Below are 19,176 nucleotides of genomic sequence, written 5' to 3'. Positions count from 1 at the left end.
TGGGTGGCATGTGGAGCCAGGACACAGAATGGTCCCCACACAGGCATCATGACACCACCAAAACGGAGCTAAATGGATTAAAAAAACTTTCAAAAACTCTCATCGCTCCCTTGGAGAAATATTTTATTCCTGAACAAAATGTTTAGCATAACTTGGATTTTTTTTTAAAGTTTATTTTCTAGCACTTCTCAAAAAGGCCTATAATAAATTGGAAAACAATATTCTTAAATTTTTTTCTCTGTCAAGATCTACTTTATAATGGGACTGGCATTACCGTATTTTTCGCTCTATAAGATGCACCTGACCATAAGACACACCTAGGGTTTTAAGGAGGAAAATAAGAAAAAAATATTCTGAACCAAATGGTGTGTTAAAATATTTTAATAAAATACTGTATTTTACGCTCCATAAGATGATGGGCATTATCCCCTCCACATTTTTTTGGGGAAAAGGTGCATCTTATGGAGTGAAAAATACGGTATATACAGCTATTTCTTTTTAAATGTATGCATTTCAGCCTATTAAGTTGAAAAGAGCCTCACCTATATTGTATTCCAGAGTTTTACAAAATCTTCCAGCATTGTGAACAAATACTCTTGTAGTCCATAAACATTTGCATTCTGGAAAAAGCCTCTCTTTGTGGAATCCAGTGTTTGAAACAACAACATATTTTGAAACATCTTGGGCTTTAGCTCTCTCACAAGTTTGAGTTCCCCAGACAGTAGCGAAGGTCTGCGCAGAGGGTACACGGACCCTGAGCTCGGGAGCAGTGAGCTCGAGAGCAGAGCGTGCCAGCAGGGCGCGGGCCCTGAGTGACAGGTGAAGCGTGAGTTGGAAACCACTGGAGAGGGACGTGAACCCTGAGCACATGGTCTTTGGTCAGATGTTGGGACCAGGAACTCAGGGCAAAGGACTGCTAGTATGATTTAGGAGTATTAGCTAGGGGCAGCCAGTGCCCCCCCCCCCATCTCTATTTTTAACATCTTTTCTGCAGGTCCCACATAACAGTTCTTACCAGCAGGGTTTTCTTTTATCTTGAGTTTCCCATTGGCTCCGCCCTGACCTTGACATAGAACACTTTTAAGGAGAAAGCTATCAAATGGAGGAGGTATAGACCAGCCTCGACACGTTTTGTTCGATTCCAGATGCCCGGCGCCCGGTGCACCTGTGAGGCTCTCGTAGAGGTGGCCATGTAAGGAGCAAAGGCTCTGCTCTTCACAGCTTGGCTGAGGTGAAGCCCATCCTAGACATGGCCACCGGAAACAAAGGTTTTGTTCCGTGCCGGGCCTTTCCCCTGCCGTCCTTGAAATTCACTCTCCCTGTTTTGAACAGATACAGTGAGATCACTTATCCAGGAGGTGTTGACTGAGGGCCTCCTATGTGCCAGGCATCGTGCTGGGTCTTGGGAGTGTAGTCGGGGACAGAACGAACACAGTCGCTAGCCTCATAGAGCTGTAAGGGTGTCACTTTCTCTTTGTGTTAGACTGAGGTTCTGGAAACAAAGGCTCCTATCTTGTTTGGGTGTTGGATGGCTGGGGGCTCCCACACCCTGAGCTGCCTTGGTCATGGTCCCATCCCAGAGCCATAACACACGCGCTGAGCCGTGGGCGCTCAGTAGACTTTGCAGAACGAGTCTGTCTGACCCTGATTCTACATGGTTCTTCCCCAAGGATGTTAAGTATGTGGTTTTTGTTTTGTTTGGGGGGTGTTTTGGTCACAGCTGAGCACCACGGACCCACCGGTTAGTGGGTAATTAATGTGCCTTCTTCACGGTCAGGGTCTTTCTTTCTTCCTTTTCCATTTTTCGTGATGCATTTCAGTGGCCTTCCACTGTCCCATGTTCGTGTCCAGGTGAGATTGCTGTTCCTCTCCAGGTCTTGTTAGGATATTTCTTTAATGACCTCATTGGTCTCGGGGTAGCCCACGCCCCTGAGCCTTCCTCTGTCTCACTGTTAGGGCTTTACAATGTTTCAGTTGGTGCTCATAATGTTCCTTCTTTTCCCTGTGCCCTGAAACCGGGGCGGCAGTGTCCTCCAATGGATTGCTTTTCTTTTTTTCGTGAAAAGTCCTGCTCTTTTGTGGCCCGTGTGAAGGTGAGTGTGGGGTCCGTGTCAACGTGCCCACTGCCCTGTGCTCTCATGCTCGCTGCCCGGTTTCACTCCCGTTTCCTCCACTTGGGTTTGCTGCTTGACTGACGTACCGTCGGCTCCTGCAGAATTTAGGGTGCCCATCTACGCCAAGCGTCGTGCTCTGGTATTGTTGAGCTCCCTCAGTATCAAGCCCTGTGTCCTTGCAGAAGAGGCCTGCAGTGTTTGCCCTTGTGCACTTTGGATAGCTCAGATTATCCAAATGAGGGTTAATGGTCGATTTGCTGTGCTGCCCACATAGCGTCCAGGCTCCTGATCGCTGTCGGTGGTTTGAGCAGCATGCTGACTGCTTTTTCCCGCCGTGTCTAAGACCCTGCATTCATGAACCGTGCAGAACACAGACCCAGGAGGAGAAATACCAATCCGAAGTCGCTGCAGACGAAGGAAGTCTTAAGAAGAATGGCTCATGTCCATGTCTAGTGTCTCGGTACACAGCGTTGGGGAGTTTTTGAGAAGTGGAGTGTGGCCATCTTTTCTGAGGCTAAATTTAGCCGTTGCTTTGGAAAATCCGAGTGGCACAGCGTGTGCTTATCTCCGTCGGCCCTCACCCTTCCCTCTGCGCTTGGGCATCTTAAACGGCTCGCTGGGCTGGGCCTCACATGCTCCGGCGGCCCCATTTTATTCTGGGGAGGAATGAAGTGACTTCATTCTCCCTGTCTTCCTGAGCTTCCTGAACAATTCAGAAGACTTCCTAAGCAGCAGCTACCGCTTCTTGACCGAAATAGTTCCCGTGTCGCCTCCTCTGCCATACTGGCCAAGGGCTGGAACTGGAATGAAAGACGGCCTCCTGCACCCGGTCCAAATAGCAACAGGAGGGCACATGTGCACTTGAGCCACAAATAACGCGTTTTAAAATAGCAGATGGTATTTGACGGTCACTCCTTCATTCATTTACCTGCCAAGGCAACTTTTTCTCCTCAGCTCTGGCGCAGAGTGGGGCCCGGCGGTGGCATGTCCCGGCGACGGTGATAGTAGGTCCTCGCGGGTGCGGGCCCAGCTCCACCCTGCCCCATCGGTGGGCCTTGCCAGCCCGTTGCACACCTTCCAAGCCTGTTCTAGAAGAACGTGTCTTCTGTTGAACAGAATAAAAACGTGCATGTTTCTGCAGCAGCCCAACCTGCCCAGCTCGTTCAGCACTTTGGTGAAAGAGTGAACTAATTATAGGCGCTCCTTAGGAAGCTGGGCAGCCCGCCGTCTGTGTTCCAAATGGTTCTTTTCAGGGGACGGTGGGAGTATCGAAAAGGCAAGGGGTCTGCGTTTTCGGCCTGGGGCTCGGGGGGTGCAGAAACCTGACGCTGCTGGGGAAACGCCAGGTTGCACCTGGGAAGAAGGCAGGTGTCCCCTGGCTTTCCTGTCAACTTGGCACCAACACCCCAAGGTTATGTAATTCCCTTACCTGAGCCTCAAGGAAGTGGCAGCCAGCCAGGCACGTGGATAGACCTTCTCACACGCTTCCCAGCTCACACCGTGGGGTTTTGGTCTTGTCAACCACTCCTTTTCCTCCTGAAATAAGGAGTCAAACTGCTCACTGGTGTATTCCACCCGCAGTCCACATGGAGAGCAGAGGTTGCTCAGCACCCTGGCCCCAGAGTCGGGGTGACCTCATCCATAGATTATCTTCCAGAAGAAGCTTAACTTAGATAATAGTATCTCTTCGCATCACTGAGCACCTACTCCATAGGTGGTGCCAGGGGCGCAAGGCAGAGTCCCTGCTTTCGGAAAACTCGGTCTGTAGAAAGGACACCTGTAGGAAAATAACTAGACATTCATTTGCCAAGTACCACGAGGACACAAGACGGGAGGGTTTACTGGGCGTGCTGGGAAGAACGTGCCTGGAGTCCGTCCGTGTTCAGATCCCCACCCCGACACTCCTAAGCGGTACGACCTTGGGTAAGTAACACGTTTTCCGAGCCTCGGTTTCCTTTCCTGTAAAGTGAAGGGAAACTTTTCCTTTCGGAGCTGTTTTGAGATTTAGAAGGAATGCATACAGGAGACCCAGCCTGCTGGAGCTGCTCAGTAGCAGCTGTCAATCATAAGACTGAAGGCAGTGTGAGCCACCATCTGAAGAATGGCCGGTTTGCCAGGCGGACACGGGGGACAGCTGGCATTCCCAGAGTCCAGAGGTGGGTAGAATTCCTGGCGGATTGGGAGAACAGTGAGTGGTAAGGGAACCCCTAAAAAGGAGCCAGCTACAGTTGCTACAGGACACCCCATGCTACACCAAACAGTTTAAATTTTATTTTGTAGGTCAAAGGGGAGGGATTGATGTGGGTTGGTTTTTTAAACTAGATTATTTGATAGAATGTAGAAACTACCTCATGTTGTATTGCTCAATTCAGCCATGGGAATTAATTGGGTTCTGAGATTTAAGGTGAGTTGTTTATAAGACGGAGAACAGTGGGTGCAGCTAGGAACCTCGGAAACCTGGCTGTTGCTCGGTTTCCTGGCGGAGACATTGTCTTAGATCAGATGCCCAAATAGCAGGGTCCTCCACTTTGACTGCTGCCAACCCCAAACTCTCTAAACTTTGAACGTACCGTGTCCTGCGGTGTTGGACATCACGAAATTTTCTCTCTGAAACTCTGGCATTGCTTAGGAATTTAAAATTTTTTTAGGTAGATGTTAATTTGGGACATTTTTATTATTTATTTACTTATTTATTTTTGTATTTTTCTGAAGGAGGAAGCAGGCTAGGGCCTAATCTGGGACATTTTTAAATGAGTCCCTTTGAGAGTTAGGCATCACAGCCCTAGGGGAGAAGCTGAGCCTAGTGAAGGGAAGGGGTGTGTGAAGCCCCCCACTGACTATTCATTGCTACTTGGGTCAGGGATTGGCTGGAAACGTTTTCTCATCTTGATCTTTGTAATACATAGTCAAAGCTATTCTGGGATTTGAGCACATGCCCCCTAGAGGGCTAGGATGAACACTGCAGTTAGTGCTCATCAAAGACATCAGTACAAAGTCGTGTCTTTTTTTTTTTTCCCCTGAAGTTGGAAACGGGGAGGCAGTCAGACAGACTCCCGCATGCGCCCGACCGACCAGGATCCACCTGGCATGCCCACCAGGGGGCGATGCTCTGCCCATCTGGGGCGTTGCTCTGTTGCAACCAGAGCCATTTTAGCACCTGAGGCAGAAGCCATGGAGCCATCCTCAGTGCCCGGGCCAACTTTGCTCCAATGGAGCCTTGGCTGCGGGAGAGGAAGAGAGAAACAGAGAGGAAGGAGAGGGGGAGGGGAGGAGAAGCAGATGGGCACTTCTCCTGTGTGCCCTGGCCGGGAATCGAACCCGGGACTCCTGCACGCCAGGCTGACACTCTACCACTGAGCCAATCGGCCAGGGCCAAGTCATGTCTATTTTTATGTGCATACAGATAGATACAGAAGTAATTACAGCTAGTGCTCAACTTACGACCACAGTTGGTTCCGACGGACTAGTCATAACCTGATTTGGTCGTAAGTTGAGTAGTCTATATGTACAGTACTGGGAAATGATGTTATAAAAATCTTTAAGTCATATTTTATCATAATTTTCTTTCACTATTATATATCATAATTTTCTTTGTTCATTTTATGCCATTTGTATCATCTCTACACCATTTTGTTTCTTTGTTATAACTGTTGATAGCATGGGTGCAGAACCTTTCACAGCTTCACAAATTCTTTATCTTTCAAAATCGTCGACACAGTCAAGTGTGATAACTTCGTATCAAGTGCGATCACATTCACTTTCTTTCCTCCTTCGTACTGCTTAATTACCTTCATTTTCATGTCGAGATTGATGGCCTTTCTTTCCTTCTTGGCAGGCTGAGGCGTAGACAAAGACAATTTCCTCTTGGTAGACATCTTGGGAGGGGTTTGATGAAAAATATCCAAGACACAAAACACAAATTGCTGTACCGAGACTGGGATAACAGTTGAAGGGTGCACGCGGAGATGGTAGTGCTGCCGGAAGCTGGTCCGCACTGTCATACGCCCAACTGGGCAACGCTTACGCTGCCAGATGCGGAGTAGTCTTGGCTAGGGATTGCGGTCGTAAAGTCGAATGGTTGTAAGTTGCATAGGTCATAAGTCGATCAATACCTGTACAGGTATGTGTGCATGCACGAGTTATTATACTACCATATATTTTCATGCTCTGTCCACTGAGGGCACCTAGAAGCAGTGACATCCCAACAGCCAAGAGCACATCCAGCTCTTAGACCTTGGTTTCTAAATAGCATTTTCCAATTGGAGAAAGCAGGACTCCTTAGAGAAGTTGCCGACTAGCAGGCCAGGCTGAACCTGGAGTATCTTGTAATGTCAGAAAGAAAGGAAGTGCTCAAAAAGGGAGGGAAGGGACTGGGGGTGCAGCATGGGGACCCCGCAGCCAGCCTGAAAGAACTCCCAACAGCCAGAGATGGACTGCTTTGAGCAAGAAGGTAATTAGAATTGGATTGTGACCCCAGGTGTAAAACAAAGACACATACATTCATGGTGTAAATAAATGACCAACTAATTACACAGAGAACAAATCTTCCATATAGAGAGAACTCCAAATAGTATCTATAGATACTCCCCCACCCGTGAAGGGGAGCCTAACCTTCATCCCCTTGAGGACTGGCTGGATTTAGTGACTTGCTTCCAAAGAATGGAGTGTGGAGAGAGAAACATAGTAACTACATAGACCAGAAGATCAAGGTCAGCCCCCGGCAGTACAGCAGCTCTGGATAAGCCCTGGTACAGTGTGATGAACAGGGCGCTTCACCTCTGTCGCATTCATCCTGAAAACTCCCGGCACCAGTCTGATCATTGGGAAACATCAGACAAACTGAATTCCGGGGACATCTACAAAGTACCTGACCAGTCTTCTTCAAAACTGTTAAAAGTCATGAAAAATAAGGGAATTGTGAGGAACTGTCAGAGTAGACAGGAAATTTAGCGATTAAATGCAACACGGTGTCCTTGGTTGGATCCTGGCACAGAACAAGTACATTAATTCTGATTCTTACGGTGCAGTCTAATTCAAGCCTATAATTTAGTTAACGGTAGCGATCTATCAATGTTAGTTTCTGAGATTTGACAAATGCACCACAGTTATATAAGATGTTAATGTGAGAGGGAAAACTAGGTGAAGGGTATAGGGGAGCTCTGCCTTCTGCAGCTCGTCTGTGAATCTAACATTATTCAAAATCTTCTGAACTTTTTTTTTTAATGCCCCCAGAGGGATGGCTAATGAAAGCTCAAGACTTATTTTATCACTAAAAAGATTTCAATGTTAGTGTATTTCATCCTCACAAACAATAACAAGGTAGGTAGTAGTATCCCCATTTTACAGATGGGAAAATTGAGGTGCAAAGTGGCCATTATTTTTCCAGTCACATCGTGATAGGATAGAACCCGGGATCTCTTAGCTCCGCTCCAGTGTTTACTCCAGTCTGTGTCAGAGCTGCCCAGACTGAGAACTCTGCCCCCGCTGAACAGGGGAGCAGGTAGGACAGACCCGGGAGGAGACTTAGGAAGCATCCTGAGCCAGACTGGTGCTGCAGAGCCATCGGCATCGTTGACTTTTTGCCTGGGGTGCAGGTGCGCCTGTGTCTCTGAGGTACTGGGAAGGACTGGCTGTGTGACAGTTGAGAGTCCTCGTTCCCTGAACCCATGCATGTAAAGTAGAGAAAAGCCAGAGGCAGAGAGACACCTGAAAGGCATCCCATTTGGTGAGCCATAAGAAAAGGCCATAAAGAGGTGAGGTTTCTGGGAACAATGGAGAAGCTGCAGAGAGCCGCTCAGGCGGAGGGCGAGGCTCTCGGATGGTTCTCGAATGCTGCGGGATCTGCGCCACCCTGCGCAGAGGAGGACGCATGTAGCCGGGACTGCGGCCATGCCCGGCCAGAGGGGCCTGGCGTGATTTCCTGAGGTGATGTCCCCTGTGCCCATGTTGGGAGGAGCCTGTGCTTCTGCCTGAGCAGGTGATTCCCTGATCCTTCTTTACCGAGCGCCTGGGCAGGTGGGAAGTTCATTCCTGTGGAGGAGGCTGAGGTCATAGAGCCGTGGTTCTTGAAACGTGGCCCCAGACCTAAAGCATCAGCATCACCAAGAATAGAAGTGCAACCTCTGGGCCTTTCCCAGACTTCCAAAAAAAAAGAAGAAGAAAACCGTGCATGAGCAGGGCCCACCAGTCTGTTAAGCCCTCCAGGTGAGACTGGACAACCCCGGGATGAGCACCAGCCTGCCCAGGGCACGCGCAGTGGGCGGAGCGCATGGACGCCGCACAGAGGGGTACCCAGACGCACGCCCAGAGCTGGTGCTGCAGGAAAGGAACCGGACTTGGGCCTGGCTGTGTCCCCATCTTTAGAGCTGGGGCTTATCACGTGACTTCCTGGGGGGAGCGAGGAGGGGAGAAGTTGGAGAACCTTTCTCTGTAAGTGGAGACGTGCTCCCTCGGTGGAGCCAGCACTTCCAGACAAGAACTGACAGCCAGGAGCTGCCCTGTGTCCTGGGCCCTCGGCAGCCCTACGGCCCGTGGCGATGTGCACCCAGCCCCTCTGTGTGTCTGGTTCTCAGGGCGGAGCAATCAGTAGTTTCACTAGTTGTCCTGAGGGCGCGGGGCTTGGAAGCCCTCAAAACTGAGTCATGGGGGCTTTGTCTGAAACATCCTGGGTGAGAAGTGGGCCAGGTTTATTGGCCCCCTAGATCATTTGTTTTCTTTCTCTGCCCCCCCACCCCAACATGTTACTTTATAAACCCAGGTTCATTCAGGCTGCAGGAATTATTTGTTAGCCGACCAAGCAGGGTGGGGATGTCTTTAACGTTCAGGGCCCCCCTTACCTGCCTGGTATACAATAGGTGCTCAGCAAATATCTGCAGCTGAATAAATGAATCTTCATGTGTACTCTGTATTATTATTCTAATGTAATCAGAAAAAATTTATTTTCTTCTAAGAAATGATATTCCCTTTATCCTGTGACCACACACAGAATCTCCAGCTAAGGCCACATGTGGCTGTGCATCTGCCATGTATTTTTACAATAACGTATATTCATGCAGCTGTCACACCAAAACAAGCATCAGGTTATTATATTCGACTTGCTAGGAGCGGAGAGGTAAGCCAGCCGGACAGGTGGGGAGCCGGCCGGCCCTGCCCAGGGGAGACGGCAGTCTCTGCTGCCCAGTCTGCACGTCCCGCAGACCTGCGCTCTGGGAGGCCGGCCACTCGGTACCGTGGGAGATCGTCTCTCACATGACTTGCCCCCCCACCCCCTTCGGAGCGGAGAGGCTCAGAGATGCCGTAATGCCTGACGCGCTTTTGTGAAGAGGCAAACAATGTGCTTTCAGAGCAGCGTGCTAACGTCAGAGCCCTTCTCACAGGGTTCAGAGCCCTTCTCACAGGGTTCGCTGGGGGGATGACGCTGTACTCGCCACCTGCTGGCCCAGGAACAAAAAAAAAGCCAGTACCGGCTGTCCTGCCCATGTGACTGCTGGAGGGCTTTGACGTGGAGATGCCGTGGGCAGGGCCTGGCTCTGGGATGTGGGGGAAGGGTCTGTCCTCACAGTGCGCCCGCTTGGCAGGGGGATGGGCGGGGATGAGGAGCCCGCACACTGCAGCTTTGCCAGAACAAAGCCACCTCCCGCAGCGCAGCGGGAGGCCGTGTGCCCACAGTGCTCCCCCAGGGCAGACCCCGGCTGGGCAGCCCAGTCTGTGCCCTTCTGCCCCTCTGCATGACATGGAATGTTAATCTTGGCCTCCAGCTCCAAAGGAGCGCAGGCCCTGCTCTGAACCAAGTAAGACACTCATGTAATAGACACAAGGTTTGTAGGTTGGAGAAGGAATAAATCCTGTGGCGACACAGTCTTAGCTGACGTCAGGGGGATGCGGGCGTATCTGCATGTGGGCTCAGCGAGGGATGTCTGGCTGGCTGGCACAGCAGGAATAAGAGGGACAGTCAGTAAAAGGGCCACAAGGGGTCACTGCCATGCTCTTTGGAATCGAACTCTTAACCTAAAGGTGAAACTCTTCGCCTTCAGCTAGCTGCAAACGCAGGCGTGCCACAGTCTACAAGATCTCCCTTTTGCAGTGGAGAGGGCATGGAGCTGGGCTTCCATTGCCCGCCCCCAAGTCATGTTGTGTTTGCCCTTAGCAGTCACAGCGTGACATCAGCCACGTGCAGTTCACCCCACGCATGTTCATCCAGCGCTGCTTCCCATCGGCGACAGCGCCACGGAGACGCCAGGCAGCTGACTCTTCGGGGTCTGATCTCTCTGTGCGAATGCGTGACTTTGGGACGCAGAGCTTATGGTTCACCCTTCAGAAGGAAGGGTCTTTCTTGGTTAGCGCTGTTCCTAAGAGGGGCTTATTAGAAAATAATATCGCAATTCTTGAAATGCAGTCTTCCTCGTCTTGTTTTTGTGGCGGAGGAAGGGGAAATCAGCTCAACATTCAGGATGGAAAGTGCTCCTGGGGACAGGTACTGACTGTCCGTCTACTCTGAGAAAAGCGTTCTGCTCTGTCGGCTCAGCCCGCCCCATCGCTGGGCCTCTTCCCTTCCCACAACTCCTCCTCCTGCTGTCTCTGCACCGCAGTGAATTCCCAGGTTCTGGGGCAGACAGACCAGCTGCCTCTTCAGCCTCAGCGTCCCAGTCTGTAAAGCGAGGATGACATCAGCCCCCCCCCTCCGTGATCGTTGTGACGAGCGAATGAGTTAATACTTATATTGTGATGAGAACGGAGACGGGCACATAGGAGGTGGTCCGAAAGGGCGAGGGGTGGTGGTGGGGGGTGCCCAATGTTTTATCTCCTGGAGAATCAGCACGCCTTACTCACGCAGGTCAGGATTTAGAGCCAGGATGGCAAAGAACACTGAGGAAATATTTCTTTTCTGGGTTATGCCTTCCCATGATTCAGACGGCTGTATTTTGAAAATAGTTAATGTCATGAGCAGTTGAAAGGAGAAGTATGTTGTGCCAGCTGTCCAGTAAGCTTCCGAGAACATGTGCTTCATCTGTCTGAAGATGACGGGTGGCCAGCACACATGTCTGGGACTTACCGTGTTCCGAGCATGTATATATATTCATTTAATTCTCACAACAGCTCTCCAAGATAAGTACAATTACTTCCACATTTAAGAGCCAAGGAAACCAAGGCACCACGGTGTTATTCAAAGTCACGCAACTATTATGTGGCTAGCCAGGGTTCTCACCTGTGTCCTCTGGTCCAGGCCCACCTATCCGCCTTGGTCCTCTGGGCCCCTCCACGCTGTGGTCCAGCCACAGGGCCCGTGCTGAGGAATGTCCTGCCCCGGGGCCTGGGCATTCACAGGTCCCTCCCCACAGCTCTTGAAGCCCTGGCTCTTTCTCATTATTCTGGTCACAGTGTCACCTCTCCTGGCATCTCTAGCCTCTGCCCCCACCCACCCCTCCCTGTCTCAGGCTCCTCCCTGCTTCACCTGCTCGGGCAGGAAGCGCCTTCTCTGTCCACTTCTCTGTGTCATACGCAGCACGGCGTTCTTTCAGACCTGCTCAGTGAACGGCGGCGCTCATGGTTTTATAATGGTCTTAGCTGCCTTTTTCGTTTCGCATATATATGTACACCAACTCGAATATACGCATACCTGTGCGTGTTCACACGTGTGTGCCTACGCATGGATGTTGAGAGAGAGAGGTTCCAATCCCCGCAGCAGTACAGAACACAGACTTCTCCATGAATTACAATTCTGGCCCCAACAACAGTGAGCTGGTGTTTTCCTTACTAGGGGTGAGGCATTCAGTTGTGTTTGTCTCTGACGGGACCGAGGAAGTCATGTGCAACGGTCCCCAGTCCCAGGCACTGAACGACACGATTCCTAAGGTAAATTGTAAAAGCTAGAGGCTGGACAGGAAATAGTCATCGGTCCCAATGATTGGGTCAAACGGATACTCCTTTAAAAATACACATCTGTGTGCCCTTTCCCTCGGTGATGGCTTTCTTCCAGTGATGTAAGTCAGGCTGGACTAGTTTCATCTGCTCTCGGGGGCCCCCTCCCCGCTCTCTTTAAGGTTCCCACCAGGGAATCAGACAGAGAAGTGGGGTGCCAGGAGCCTGAAACCAGGGCTTACGACAGAAAGAGGTTTTTCGGTCTGGGTGGCCGAGAGCCTTGGACTACGGTAGATGCCACAGTCTGGTGTGAGGCGTCACACTGTCCCCCGCTGGGGACACCGGGCCTGGACAGACCTTGGGCCCGGTGAGGCCGATGATGGTTTTCGGTCCTGCAGGCGCGCACGGGCCCAGTGTTAGCTGCTCCTGTCCCGGAACGAACCGCGCTCCCCCTTGTCCCGCCCTAGATAACCAGTTCAGGATGTCCATCCTCGAGCGTCTGGAGCAGATGGAGCGGAGGATGGCGGAGATGACGGGGTCCCAGCAGCACAAGCAGGGCGGCGGCGGAGGCAGCAGCGGCGGTAGCGCCGGCAGTGGCAGCGGAGGAGGCCAAGCCCAGGTACCACTCTGTGTTCACAGTCACTTCCGGTTTCGTTCACTGGGTCCTCGACCAGCAGGCAGTCGGGTCACAAGTCCCTTGTCTGGAGCTTAGGCTCATTCCTGGACGAGGCAGAAGTCTGAGAGAGCGTGCTTCCCCTGGTGCCTGTGCGCGCGCGCGTGAAAATCTGTGTAACGTGGAAGAAGCCTCGGAATGTGGGCTTCTCGGGTGTTGACCTTCCTGAGCCTGGGATCATCGCTGTCCCTGGTCTCACAATGCCCCTGCTGTCAGCTGGCAGGGGGGACGGAGGGCCCCCAATGGAAAAGCTGAAGACTCAATTCCGCTGGGGGGTGACGTCAGTTAGGGTCTACTTGGTAGTTTGTATTCTGTGTCTGCTTTAACTACAAATATAGCACATGACCAGAGTCAGTCATCCGTAAGCCTTTTATACACTCAAGGGCCAGGGAAGCTGCCTGTCCTGTTGCTGAGTGCACGGAAATGACCAAATATTGTTTCAGAGTGCCTTTAGTCTCGAAAGCTTTAGATTAAGTTTGATTTAGGGGCTTTATTGTCAGAAAGAATGAAGTCTCAAGACATGACGTTTCAGGAGATCCCAGAAAAAATTTAAAGGGACAGACAGCTCCTTACCTCTGTTACTGAGTTGTTGCCTAAACCTCACACAATTTCCTCTCTTTCTCCTTAAGATGAATGATGACTTTCTTCAAACGATTACAGTAAGTGAACATTTCAGGTTTTATGAACCGTGTGAATGTCAATTGTCAGTAGTAATATTTTTAGTAATAGAGGAAACCAAGCGTAGTCTACCACACCCGAAACACTAACCTCTATTTTCCTTGAATTTTGTTATTTCGCACCAGCCTTTCAAGATCAACGGGAAAAGAAAAGTCTGGGCACCCAGTAAAATATTAAGAAGGCTAACACGGGCTTCTTTTTCTCTATAAACGACTAAGTTTTATGTCACTATTCAATCTGTCTCGTGGCTAAAATAAGAGGGTCCCGCGCAGTCAGTCATTTTCCTTTAACTAACAAAGGTTGCAGAACGGGAATGGGATATAATGTCATTTGATGGTTCAGACATTCTGCAACTGGCCTGTTACAACCTGACCCCATAGTAGCTGCCGTTGAATGCGCTTTCACCCATTTAAGTTGGCTTCAATGGATATCTGTGTCCACCTGACGTAATGGAGAGGTGGCTGTTTTATTTAATGCAAAAAACAAACAAACATTTCCCTCTTTGTTCACTACCTGGGGAATCCCATGTGCATGGAGCAGCCCTGCCGGGACTCTTGGGAGGCAAGGCCATTCTGCTGCAGGTTGGGCTCACCCAGCTGTGCTTTTAAGATGTTCTTACAGCTTTAGGGACGATGACAGCATATCCATCATCTGCCGTTTTATTTTTGCAGGCTTTCCCCACCCTCAATTTAAAAATTAAAATGAGGAGTAACAGAATTTCTGTAGCAGTTGAACTTTGTGTGGTGTGTTGCTGGAAAAATATTTTTAAAAAATAGCAGAGATGAGAATTAGGCTAGAAGTGCCATTCATTTGGGAGGCGAGACGCAGGCAAGCTGTCAAGGTTACTGACTGTGATTTTATTTTTCTTCCCTTGTAACTGAATCAAGGGAAGAAAGCCTTGTGGTTAATATTAGCAAATTTGTCTTTCTGGTATGCCTCTATTATTAAAATACTTAAATTTTAAGATTCTATCTAGTGCTTTCCCCAGTATCCTTTTCACTTTATATAAAGGACTGATTTATTATTAGATTAAAAAATTTTTTTAATTTAGGTATAATAGACCTATAGCATTCTATTAGTTTCAGGCATACAATATAATGATTCGATATTTGTGTACATTGTGACATGAGCCCCACAGTAAGACTAACTCAACATTACAGAGTTATACGTTTTTCCTCCTAAGAACTTGAACGATCTACTCTTAGCAGCTTTCCAAGATGCAACACAGTAGCAGCTGTAGTCCTGTGCTGCGTGTACATCACATCCCCAGGACTTGCTGGTTTTGTAACTGGAAGTTTGCACCTTTTGACCCTTCACCCACTGCTCACCCCGCAGCTCGGGGACTCAGAGGTCCCAGTATCTGAGGGGAAGCGTTAGGAAGGTGACTCTGCCTTGTTCTCTCACAGCAGTTTGCTCCCTGCAGTGAGGGGTTGCTCCCTGCAGTGAGGGGTTGCTGCCTGCAGTGAGGGGTTGCTGCCTGCAGTGAGGGGTTGCTCCCTGCAGTGAGGGGTTGCTGCCTGCAGTGAGGGGTTGCTCCCTGCAGTGAGGGGTTGCTGCCTGCAGTGAGGCGTTGCTCCCTGCAGTGAGGGGTTGCTCCCTGCAGTGAGGGGTTGCTGCCTGCAGTGAGGGGTTGCTCCCTGCAGTGAGGGGTTGCTCCCTGCAGTGAGGGGTTGCTGCCTGCAGTGAGGCGTTGCTCCCTGCAGTGAGGGGTTGCTCCCTGCAGTGAGGGGTTGCTCCCTGCAGTGAGGGGTTGCTGCCTGCAGTGAGGGGTTGCTCCCTGCAGTGAGGGGTTGCTCCCTGCAGTGAGGGGTTGCTGCCTGCAGTGAGGGGTTGCTCCCTGCAGTGAGGGGTTGCTGCCTGCAGTGAGGGGTTGCTGCCTGCAGTGAGGCGTTGCTCCCTGCAGTGAGGGGTTGCTGCCTGCAGTGAGGGGTTGCTGCCTGCAGTGAGGGGTTGCTCCCTGCAGTGAGGGGTTGCTGCCTGCAGTGAGGGGTTGCTGCCTGCAGTGAGGCGTTGCTCCCTGCAGTGAGGGGTTGCTGCCTGCAGTGAGGGGTTGCTCCCTGCAGTGAGGGGTTGCTGCCTGCAGTGAGGCGTTGCTCCCTGCAGTGAGGGGTTGCTCCCTGCAGTGAGGGGTTGCTGCCTGCAGTGAGGCGTTGCTCCCTGCAGTGAGGGGTTGCTGCCTGCAGTGAGGGGTTGCTCCCTGCAGTGAGGGGTTGCTGCCTGCAGTGAGGGGTTGCTCCCTGCAGTGAGGGGTTGCTGCCTGCAGTGGTTTCTCCAGCCAGGAGGCCAAGGCCCCGAGAGACACTGGGATGTCATTCACAACCAAGTGTCAGCAGTAACAGACAGATGCGAGTGTTCCTGGCGTCATGGAAAATCCTTGCGCCCTGACAGCAGACATGCCACAGAGCTGAATCATGCAGCTCTCTTCTGTTTCACGATGTCTCTTCCTTCTCAGTTTTGCGTTGCTCACTTTGCATCGCTGACCGTGAAGCTTTTGTTTGCCCCACACCAGGACACTGACCTGCCAACGGGGCCCGCCTCTGACCGGGAGGGTGCTTCTTCATTGCAGTGCGCCTCCGGCCCCGGGACGCTGGGCAGCTGCTTCGAGAGCCGGGTGGTGGTAGTGTGTGAGAAGATGATGAGCAGGGCCTGCTGGGCCAAGTCCAAGCACCTGATCCACTCCAAGACCTTCCGCGGGATGACCCTCCTGCACCTGGCGGCAGCCCAGGGCTACGCCACCCTCATCCAGACCCTCATCAAATGGCGGTAAGGCTGGGGGCGCTCTTGGGCAGTTCTCTCACAGAGGGAAGTCCAGCCACTCAGTGGGCCTTCTGACCAGTGTGCAAAGGGACTTGCTCTGTGGACAGTTTTTAAGGGATGTTATGAACTTCCACCCCAGAAGGGCTTAGTGAGGTGCTCCCTGAAGGCTGTACCTTTCATTTCCGCTGGGCACCTGGAGGGACGGAGGGTTCAGACTGCCTCATGAAATGGGGGTCGGCTCCTCACACCAGGTGTGGTAGGTGCGCAGTCGCTCTCACTCTGGGGGGCTTCACAGCGTCTCTGCCCTTCCCCGCTCACGGCAGTTAACTAGGCTGTCCCTTGTAGCACAAAGCACGCGGACAGCATTGACTTGGAGCTGGAAGTTGACCCCTTGAATGTGGACCACTTCTCCTGCACCCCTCTGGTAAGGAATCTGTCCGTTCACTCCTGAACCACTTTTCCAGGGGGGCCTGTGCGGGGTTCCCTGCATCACCCCTCACTGACAGATGACGTTTACCGGAGCTGCTTTGTAATGATAACATTCTGTGGCCCTGCTGACGGTGCCGGCAGGGACAGATGTGCCTGTTGGCAGCAGCAGCCCAGCGAGATGCATTAGGCTCGCAGTAAGGGAGCCGCTCCATCAGCCTTCCTGTTTTCCAGATGTGGGCATGCGCCCTCGGGCACTTGGAAGCTGCTGTGGTGCTCTACAAGTGGGACCGCCGGGCCATCTCCATTCCTGACTCCCTGGGCCGGCTGCCCCTGGGCATCGCCAGGTCGCGGGGGCACGTGAAGCTGGCCGAGTGTCTGGAGCACCTGCAGAGGGATGAGCAGGCTCAGCTGGGACAGAACCCCAGAGTCCACTGTGCGCCGAGTGAAGAGCCCAACACAGACAGCTGGGTGAGCCAGTGGCACAGCGAAGCCATCGCCTCTCCAGAAATACCCAAAGGGGTCACCGTCATTGCAAGCACCAATCCAGGTAAGAAAGTCACCACGATGCTGTCTCAGACCTGACAGAGCCCCCCATCGCCCCCGGGCCCCCGCCTTTGCTGTCACGCACCTTCCATCAGAGAGGTCCACAGGGTCCTCGCATATGACCCTGATGGGTTTGGGGTATTTTTATGTTCCTGATCTTCCTTGTAGCTGTAAGAATGCCCAGTGCTACTTACACCCCACCCCGCCCCTCCCCCTAGAATGCAGAAAGCAGCAAAAAAAAAAAGCCACGTCCTTGTAAGAAAGAAATACATATTATGGAGGACGGTTATCTGGACACATGATGTAATTCTGGGGAGTAGCTAATGGTCAGGGACGTCTGGCTTTACACTCCGTGTCTCTCAGGCATAGAGAAAGTGTTAATTCTGTAGGGCTCCTGGTGTCACCGCCTGTCCTGACTCTCCTTTCTACTGTGCTTTTCAGAGCTGAGAAGACCTCGGTCTGAACCCTCTAATTACTACAGCAGTGAGAGCCACAAAGATTATCCTGCTCCCAAAAAGCATAAGTTGAACCCCGAGCCCTTCCAGGCGAGGCAGGAGGAGCTGCTGTCCACTGCACTGAGCCTGGAGCAGCCCGGGATCAGGAGGCAGAGCCCTAGTCCTAAGCAGTCTGCCCCCGAGACAATCAGCCCCAGGGGAGGAGTGAGGGCCTGCGGCCGGGAGCTCTCCCCTCCCACGCCGGACCCGGCGGCACTCCGGGCCTCCGCACCTCAGCCCGTAGTCAAGTGGAGTCCCAAAGATCTTTCCATTGGTGTGTCTACAGTACAGGTGACTGGAAGTCCGAAGGGGACCAGTGTAGGAAAGGAGGCAGCACCTTCACAGGTGCGTCCGCGGGAGCCCATGAGTGTGCTGATGATGGCTAACAGAGAGGTGGTGAATACAGAGATGGGGGCCTACCGGGACAGCGCGGAAGCCGAGGACTGCGCCCAGCCCATGGATGACATACAGGTGAGCCTGGACAGGGTAAGCCTGCGGAGGCAGGGGCATCGCCGTAGCCTGACACCGATTTCCAGAGGCCGCGTGATTCTCTCACTGGGGAAGAGCTAGAAGTCTGGCCTTAGGAGGATAGTGTTGGCGTTTCCACGTTACTGGGGCCGCATTTTCACTCCCATGAGTCAGCGCAGTGAACAGGCCTGAGCATGGGGACCCGGGTCTCAGCAGAACCGTCTCCCCCCACCCCGGCCTCTCGGAGCTCGCCCGTGACCAAGTGTCCTCGCAGCTGGGGTGACAGACTTCACTGTCACCTGTGTTAGCTATAATAGAGTCACGGCCTAAGAATGGCTACCGCAGGAGGCCCTTGGAGTGATGGAAGGGATCTGATCAGCACAGCCATTGTCTAGCCATCGGCGGCACGTGTGGCATGAGGCTCGTGTGACATGCAGTGAGATGTCCCCTAAGGCTGGTAATTGATCAGTCCCCTAATAAACCTGAAAAATCCAGGCTCCTTTTAGGGTATTAAAGGTGGCATAGGTTAAAAGAATATACATTGAAGTGAACTTGAGGTTAGGTTATTAAGCAAACACGTCCGTTTAGTAAAATACGCTGTGTGGGGAGAGGACCCAACGAGCAAGCTAAGAACATGGGTTTGATGCCCTCCTTTTTTGGTTTCCCATTGATATAACTGAAAACAAATATATAAGGAAAAGCTCCCACAAGAAAGTCAGTAGGGCCCCCATGCCGATAGAACAGGGGTTGGGAACCTATGGCTTGTGAGGCAGATGTGGCTCTTTTGATGGCTGCATCTGGCTCGCAGACAAATCTTTATAAAAAAAATAATGTTAAAAATATAAAACATTCTCATGTATTACAATCCATTCATTTCCTACTGCTCATGTTCATGGTTGCAGGTGGTTGGAGCCAATCACAGCTGTCCTCCTGAACAACACCAAATTTTTATTGGATAATGCGTAATGTACACAGGTCATTGTATGGCTCTCACAGAATTACATTTTAAAATATGGCGTTAATGGCTCTCTCAGCCAAAAAGGTTCCCGACCCCTGCGATAGAAGCATTGTGATGGGGGAGGGGCTCATGTCCGGCCAACGCCTCTACTGAGAGGTCTGTCCCTGAAAGGGCCCCTGTGCAGTGCGTCCTCCCAGCCCTCTG

At 51.6% G+C, this 19,176-nt stretch overlaps 1 protein-coding gene across 7 annotated transcripts in view; it reads left to right on the top strand.

Annotated features, from left to right (window-relative positions):
- LOC136331685 (calmodulin-binding transcription activator 1-like) overlaps window positions 1-19,176 on the top strand; it is a 724,201-nt gene that overhangs the window by 679,760 nt on the left and 25,265 nt on the right. For 5 of the 7 annotated variants that reach the window (XM_066270563.1, XM_066270564.1, XM_066270562.1 and 2 more), the window contains 5 exons: window positions 12,440-12,591; window positions 15,890-16,086; window positions 16,426-16,504; window positions 16,741-17,056; window positions 17,494-18,017. In XM_066270563.1, coding sequence (XP_066126660.1) covers window positions 12,440-12,591; window positions 15,890-16,086; window positions 16,426-16,504; window positions 16,741-17,056; window positions 17,494-18,017 — 1,268 coding nt within the window. The remainder of the gene's footprint in view (window positions 1-12,439; window positions 12,592-15,889; window positions 16,087-16,425; window positions 16,505-16,740; window positions 17,057-17,493; window positions 18,018-19,176) is intronic. The other 2 variants (XM_066270566.1, XM_066270565.1) reach the window with 1 other exon arrangement.

This window comes from Saccopteryx bilineata, chromosome 3 (assembly GCF_036850765.1).
Source record: "Saccopteryx bilineata isolate mSacBil1 chromosome 3, mSacBil1_pri_phased_curated, whole genome shotgun sequence".
Taxonomy (NCBI): Eukaryota; Metazoa; Chordata; class Mammalia; order Chiroptera; family Emballonuridae; genus Saccopteryx; species Saccopteryx bilineata.
The sequence above is the reverse complement of the archived record's forward strand: the minus strand, read 5'-3'. Positions and strand labels throughout refer to the sequence as shown.